This window comes from Anneissia japonica, unplaced genomic scaffold (assembly GCF_011630105.1).
Source record: "Anneissia japonica isolate Jap-2015-1 unplaced genomic scaffold, ASM1163010v1 scaffold287990_len610157_cov183, whole genome shotgun sequence".
Classification (NCBI taxonomy): domain Eukaryota; kingdom Metazoa; phylum Echinodermata; class Crinoidea; order Comatulida; family Comatulidae; genus Anneissia; species Anneissia japonica.
The window spans coordinates 171,475-179,811 of NW_022743371.1; the positions used below are offsets into that span (position 1 = coordinate 171,475).

Genomic DNA, 8,337 nt, shown 5'->3' on the forward strand with positions numbered 1-8,337 from the left:
ACTAACTACTAAATCCTTTCCGAGCCACTGGGGCTCATAGGGCTGGAGCTTATCTCCAGTTTCTGTAGTGTGAAGCGGATGAGAGTTGTACTCCCCCTGGACGGGACACCAGTCCGTCGCAGGTTAGTCCCAGCAGTTTGCTGGTACCCATTGATACAGGTGGGTGGACTGAAGCAATCCTAAAGTGCCTTGCCCAAGGACACAAGCGAATCTGCACAGCGGAGACTCGAAACCCCGACCTTACAATTGAAAGCCCAAACCTGAACCGCTGCGCCAAACTGCCGCTACTGTAAAAAAGTACCAGTATTCTGAATCTGCTACCCATGAATCCTACCTTCGGGCATTGCCGTGACCTCGTCGTGAACTGCGAGCATGATCTTCGCTTGGTGACTTAAGTAGCCACATCGTTTCTCCTCATGTTTCAAGGCTAGCGCTAGTCTCTTGCACAGGTCATGGTAACAGTGAACTACTGAAACGTCTGCATTTTCCTACATGATAGATAATTATTAATTGTAAAAATCAATGATAATAATGAACAAAATGTTAGCATATTAAAACCCACCTATTTATTTTGATTTTTAATGTTATAAATATTATAATTTCTATACTATTTTCATTTTTTATAGTTCGTTATTATTATCGTTATATTAAAATTAAGGGTGGGAAAGTGTGGCCTGCAAGCCACATGTCGCCAGAAGGCATTTTTTATGCGCCACGCAAAAATAAATTACAAACCTCATATGTGGAGCTTGCTATTCTTGGCTTAAAATGCTGTTAAAACTGAGCATAAACCAGTATAAGAAGTTTATGATTATGAAAGATTTGGTAAGCAAATTCTGCTTGTGGCCCTAAACCACGAAACTCCTTATACCCATAAGGGAATGGATTAGAGGTTCTAGATGATCCTGTGGTTTGGACCCCCACTACCAGACTTGTTTGATCCATGTCGGTAAATTTCTGGAGATACCATCGCAATTACAAGCAAAATGACCAGCTTCAGACTCAAACTAAAACCTTTTGAATGAAAACCAAATGCCTTACCACTGCATCTATAGGCATACTTAATGTACAGTATAGTCAAATGGCGGTTGAGGCAGGTGTCGCAACCTACAGCCATTAGCACTGGTTTGAGTGGCCCGCCTGTCTAGGGTTCGGGTGGCGGAACAAGTCTTCTCGCATAAGGGCTGTAAACGTAGACTCAATGTACACAATTGGCTCCTATGCACTTTAAAGAAACCAGTACATCTTTCAAAACGAGTATGGAGTTACCCCGGTGTACTGGTCCATGTACCCCTGTTGTTCTACGGTTATGGATCCTAAGATTCTTTGCAGGTACCTAGTACCTTCGTAAACAAAAGTAATACTTATGAAATACTTACATGAAGTACAAACACAAGACTAAACATTGTCATCGTCGTTTCTTCTCTTTTACTCGACTTCTGGTATTTCTTTTTAAACAAAGAGAAGATGAAATCATAATAATAAGTTCCCAATAGACACGGAAGTGTGTCTCTACTGCTTGTGCCAAGGTGCCAAAGCATATATCAAGTTTCATAATCCAAAATCAAATCTATGTAGTTGGCTTTCAACATAAAGTAAGTTTTGAACTACTGAATGTTGTTCTAATAGAAATAGCATCACTAACTTCTTGTTATTAATATTCAAAACAATGTAACTTAATTGTAGGACCATATTCATCATCCAATGTCTAATGAAATGTAAATATTCACAGCTTTCTATCCTCTGAATGGCTAGTATTAAAACACACCTAAATAGATCCCTGTCATTTGATTGATGGATTTCATACCATGTGACATTGTTTATTTACCCCATTTAGTCACTCATTATGGAAATTTAGTTCCACCGTGCATTATTATTTCCATCCTTGCATTTACTTTCCACCCGTTTTGTTCTCATTGCACGGGGCCTAGGATACGATATGGCAATCAACCTAATACAATCTTTTGATTGGTTAAAGAGATGCTGGACTGTTCTATTTATAAAATTGGTATATTTTTTCATAAAACATCAAATGACTAGAATTTCCATTCAGAACAATGGCAGATTGTTGTCATAAAATATCAAATGACAAGAATCTATTTTAGGTGTATTATAAAACAAATAATGAATGTTTTATTCCTGCAATGGTTTAGAATATTTTCATGAGTTGAAAGATTGGCCGTTTCATTCAACTCGGCTCCACTTTGTCGAATGGAACAGTAAATTTTTCAATTCATGAAAATATTTTTCCCATCATAAACATTTATAATTTTATATATTATTACACAGCATTGTGCAGGTTCTATAAATTCAATTAACAAATATTAATATATCAATTATTGAATGTTTTCATATTTTCATAATTTATTAACATTTTTGATACAATACCCTTGAATTTTTCAAATCTCGTTCATTGATTCCGGTTGGATGACCGACAAATTTGACATCGTCAACCGTTAATTCAAATTTCTTTCCACACAAACTTGTGTTGCATAAAATTACGGGCAGGATCTTATCAGAGAACCTGTATTAAAAATAAAAATAATTTTTAAAAATAATAACAATAACAATATTTAATAATAATAATAATAATGTTCATTCATTCATTCTTTATTTCACTCATGATAATACATAATAAATAATAATATAATATAATATATAATATGGAGTGGCGAGACCTCAAAAAATGCTTAATGCAAATGAGGCAAAGACAAGCCAAACCAGTCACTCGCCGCAAATTGTGTTTCAGAGAAAATAGCAAAAACATGCTAGAATGTAAATTTTTTTTAAATCTATTTTATTTCACTAAACTAAGGTTTATGTATCTATACATCATGCTGTGCTGTTATTTTTCCCAATTTCAATGTTAAAACAACACTTTTTAATGATTTTATGATAGTTTCTGCATGAGAAATCATAAATTTTGAAGGCTGATTTCTCATATATTGTTATTCAAACAGCTGTACGCTTAAAGGCTTGTAACTTCATAAGCAAATGTCGGATTTGAACGATTTTTTTACCATTTTATAGCTCTTATTTTACTCTTTAACCCTGTATTAATAACTCAAAATCAATTTTTGCGACGAGTGACTGGTTTGGCTTGTCTTTGCCACAAATGAGGCCCGCAAGAAAATACAAATTCTTAACTACAGTACAATTAATCAGATTGCAGGTGTTGTTTGAGAAGGAGTTTCACCGTGTTGAGGTTTGTTGAATCTTTAATTGTGTTGGGGAGAGAGTTCCATAAAATGAGGCCAGAGTAGAAAATTGTGGATTTTCTAAGTTTACTATGGGTAAGTGGAGGATGGAAATGAGAGGACTGTCTTGTAGCGTACCTATGTATTTGGTTATTTTTAGTGAAATTTATTGCAATTATGTTGTTATATGTTATATTTATAGAGCGCATATCGCACTGTGAACTATGCACTTTACAAAAAGAAATAATACAGGCCAACTGAGAAAAAACAAAAAATAATAATAATAATAATAAAGTAATAAAAAAAATTAATAATAATAATAATAATATTAATAACAATAGAATAATAGTAATAATAATTTTAATAAATATTAACACACTTTGCCCCTATGCGCTTTACACAGAAATAATAGAGGCCAACCGAGAAAATAATAATAATAATAATAATAATATATAAAATATTAATAATATTAATTAGATTTAACAAAAAAACTATAACACAATTGAAAGTTTAACAACACTATAATAAAAAATTTAATAAATAAACAATATATAAAATGATAAATACCCATAAAGCTTTCCCAAAACTGTGTAATCATTTTGAGATCTGCCACTAAAATAATCAAGATCATCATCTTCTGTTGGCAGGGCATATGGACTGCTGTGCTTGGCTGCAAACAGAAAAAAAATTCTGTTGATGATTAATTTTAATAAGAATGGTGCAAAAATTGACACTAACACACTTTCTCGCACATACAATACAATAATCATTCAAGGGTGTAAGCTGGGGGTCCCGAACTCCAACTTAGTTCCCCCAACTGCAACTTAGTTCCCCTCAACTGCAACTTTGTTCCCCCCCAACTGCAACTTAATTCCCCCTCCTCCAACTTGGTTATACCAAGTTGGTTAAAACACTAAATGTGGCAAAGACAAGCCAAACCAGTCACTCGTCGCAAATCGTGTTTCAGAGAAAATGGTCAAAACATGCTGGAATGTCAAATTTTTAAAAATCTATTTTATTGCACTAAAATAAACTTTATATATCTACACATCATTCTATGCTGTTATTTTCCCCATTTTGAATGTTAAAACAACACTTTTTAAGAATTTAAAGATAGTTTCTGCATGAGAAATGCCTGAAATCATAAACTTTGAAGGCCGATTTCTCATATATTGTTCTTTAAACAGCTGTGTGGTTAAACGCTTGTAACTTCATAAGGAAATGTCCGATTTGAATGATTTTTTTTTACCATTTTATAGCTATTATTTTACTCTCTAACACTGTATTAATAACTCAAAATCGAATTTTGCGACGAGTGACTGGTTTGGCTTGTCTTTGCTACAAATATGACCACTAATTTTTCAGTTATCTTTTTTAAATAAACTTAAAAAGCATTTTCGAGAGACTTGAACCTTTGAGCAACCCTGGCTAGATTTGGCTGATGTTATTGCACTTTTATTGTTGTTTTTTATTTGTGTGTTTGTCTTGAAATGTCTATTTTAACTTTTATATTCAAAATTCTATATAATCTTGTTATTGATTATTATTATCATTTTTATTATTATTACAAATATAATGTATATTTATATGAAATTTTAATGTTTATATTTACTGTTTTACTATTTTAATTGTGTTTGACCCACTCATCAAAGATCTAAAATCTCTATTTGGAAAGTCAGCCTCCTTTTTGTCTGTCGTTCTTGTATTTTTGATGAGGCGAATAAATGACATGAAATGGAATGGAATAAGAATTTAGTTCAGCTTTCTCAATTTTCGCACCCTGCAGGCTGTTTTGCACCCCCACCCTCCCTGTGGCCAGGCACACCAGTTGAAAAAATCATTTAAAAAAAAATTAACGGATGAATTTATGGATCTGAGGTCGACATACAGAGTGGGACGACTTGGCCGAGCGAATAGCGAAGGCCGTGGAGATGTTGTATTCTTTTAAAAATCATTGACCAATCAACAGCATTCAACACGGCCTAGGCCTAGCCTTGGCGTATTTGTAGTGATCATTTAAGCTTACTATTCACTTAGCATGACAATTAGTCATTTATACAAACCCTTTTCTGTATGTTCCTGACTACTGGTTTCTTGATACGGATACCTAAATAACAGTTTTTCACCCCTAGACCCCGATGAGACCAGAATTAGGCCTATCGGTGTCGATGTTGAGTTCGGCATTGTTGACAAATTTCCCTGTATGTGTATTCGACTAATCTACAGTCTCAAGCGATTACAACCACTACACAACTTAATTGGCCTCTGCACAGTAAAATTTGTAGGGCTCTCTATCGAACACTGCGCACAGCCACGACCCCTGTATTTGTCTATACAGCAGCTAAGGGTTAAACGGAGTTAAAATTTACCCGTCTTTGGTCACCCCAATGACCGGTGAAGAAGAGAAATATCTTTATAACACTACAACATACCCCATTTAATATCATAAAAGAGGTGGCTAGGACACTTTTTGAGTGATATGCAATATGTGCCAAGTATTTTTTTTTTTCAACAATATTTTGTGAAGGTCGTAACTGATCATAGCATGGACCTATATAATTAATCTTATTAATAGGTCCATGATCATAGGATCCTCAATACATATAGCAACGAGGAAAAAAATAGATTAAGTAAATAATTAACAAAATAATATACAAATTATGAAAAAAATTAAATACAAGTTTAAAATAACAATAAGATAAATGAAGCGTAGGCCTATAAGTTTTAAAATAAATTTTAGTGAATTAAATTGACCTAAATGTAATTGTAATTAAAAACAAAGGAAACAGAATAATTAGATAATACATGATATAATCATATAATAACAAAAGTTTGTAATTAATCAGCTAAATCATACCAAGGGTCTGCCACTGCCTGAGAAGAGAGAATTCATGTAATCACAAAAAAGGCGAGACTTTTATAGTGTGTAGCGAACCCGCCACCCGCCAATAGTGATGATTTCGAATAATACAATTTTACTTAACCATTTAGCGCAAAAAAAAATTTTTTGTTACGCCTGCCGCTACCTTAAATCTCCAAAAATATATATATTTCTTCCTATACAAATTTACTCCGTTTGAATGTTTTGCTAAGAACTAAATATATGCTAAGAAAACAAAATTTTATTTTTATTTTTCTGCCCTCCTCTGGCGATCTTTAAAAAATATGTTTGTCAAACAAAGTATAAGAAAAGTCTCGCCTAAAACCAGGGAAAGAGAGAAAAAGACATACTATAGTATAGATCCTGTTTCTTTTATTCAATAAACCATAATAGCAGCCCCAAGCTGAATTGGAGTACGAATTTACAGTTTAGGAACACAATCAAAAGTTCAATTAAAAACCATACTTAAGTACAAAGTCAAATATAATCAAAATATAAAAAGATATAAAAAAAATAAATATAAACATTTACAATAAAATCGGTCGAGAATAGAGAACATCCAAAATATGATTTAAAATAAAAAAAATAAAAAAATACAAATAAAACAATTCAGTCACATTTTCACAATATATAATATATATATATATAAATATATATACAACAAATATATATATATATATATATATATATATATATATATATATATATATATATGTGTGTGTATATATACATACACACACATATACATATTTAAGGAAGTGAGTTAACAAATCCTAAGAAGCTGAAGGAAATTTAAACCCTAAAACCAAGGAAAGAGAGAGAGAGAGAGAGAGAGAGAGAGAGAGAGAGATAGAGAGAGAGAGAGAGAGAGAGAGAGAGAGAGGTGGGGGTTATAATTTAAATGATGAGTAGCCGGTAGAATTTCTCTGATAGCATTTTAAAAGAAGTGAGTTTAACAAAAGAGGGAGAATTAAAGCTGAAGGAAAGTTAAACAGTTTAGGAAGTTGGGAACAATATGGAGATCACTCTAGATTTAGATGTGCGTGCTTGTAAGTACAATGGGTGTGGGATTTGGTTCAGAGGAGAAGAATCATGGAGCTATTAGTTCCAGTTGCGGACCGTCAAGGCAAGCAAGGTAATGACATTTTATGTTTGTACGAACGCACCATTGATATTGAGTGCCACCGATTCAAAGGTGTATGTTCAAATAAATAAAAAATAAAAAAATAAACTGAACAGGGTCAGCCGAAACCATCTCCGTTTGTTACCCTTTGAACTTTTTTTATTTTTTCCTGCGTGGAATTTAACCAGTCGATGTCCATGTTAGATGAATGTAGGTAAGAATGGCCCCGGAAAAAATGGCCCCAGAAAAAATGGCCCCGGAAAAAATGGCCCCGGCAAAAATGACCCCATATGACAGGTAGGTAAAAATGGCCCCAATGAAAAATTCGGTAATAGAAATGATATATATTTTTTTTAATCTTCAAATATTTAAATACTGTATAAGCAAGAATTGAATCAAGAAATAAAAAATGGCCCTCAATTATAAAATTAAAGAAAAAAAAAATAAATAAACAAATGTTGTAAAATACCTTGTAGCAAAAATTTAATTAATAAATCAACATAAAGAATATGCATATTTGAGAACTAAAATAAATTAGCTTTTAGCTCCTATGAGTAGCTCTGGGAGTAGGTCTAAGTATTTTTTTAAATTATTAATATTATTAGATATTATTACTATATTTGCGGCAAATTATTAATATTATTATTATTATTAATGGCTCTGATGGGAGGCTCTAAAACATTGATTCGGCACCCGTTTTGAACGACGAACTTGCAGGGAATGTTATAAACCATTTTCGCGAAATTTGAAATAAAAATTTCCAATAACGTGGCGAATACCAACGATAAGGACTTTTAGAGGCCTGGCATTTCGCGGTACGTATTACTGCTAAGAAGGGCTAATTATTGCTTAGCTCCATTGTGGCTCCACACAGTAGGCCCTATTGATATGTAAATTAATTACTTACTTCCTGTCACTGCTTGGCATTTTTGTTTTTAGTTTTTTCAATTTACTTGATCTTGAGAATGATGGACCCGAAACGTCGATCTTTCTTGTCATTAAATTTTGTTTTGAGATTATGTTCTTAATTGATTTAATAAATAAAAGCCACAAATAATAATTTGATTTACTAAATTTCATTATGTAAAAATAGTTATGCTTTAACATAGATTAAAAATATGTTACGCCTTACTTAT

General features: G+C 32.8%; 1 protein-coding gene across 1 annotated transcript in view; it reads right to left on the reverse strand.

Annotated features, from left to right (window-relative positions):
- Window positions 1-5,506, reverse strand: part of LOC117119457 (GATOR complex protein NPRL3-like) — a 20,132-nt gene extending 14,626 nt beyond the window's left edge. The window contains exons 1-3 of the mRNA XM_033264290.1: window positions 5,261-5,506; window positions 3,765-3,867; window positions 2,389-2,524 (exon numbers count right to left, since the gene is read on the reverse strand). Of these exons, the coding sequence (XP_033120181.1) occupies window positions 2,389-2,524; window positions 3,765-3,867; window positions 5,261-5,381 (360 nt within the window). The 5' untranslated portion in view covers window positions 5,382-5,506. The remainder of the gene's footprint in view (window positions 1-2,388; window positions 2,525-3,764; window positions 3,868-5,260) is intronic.
- Between the last annotated feature and the right edge of the window lie 2,831 nt (window positions 5,507-8,337).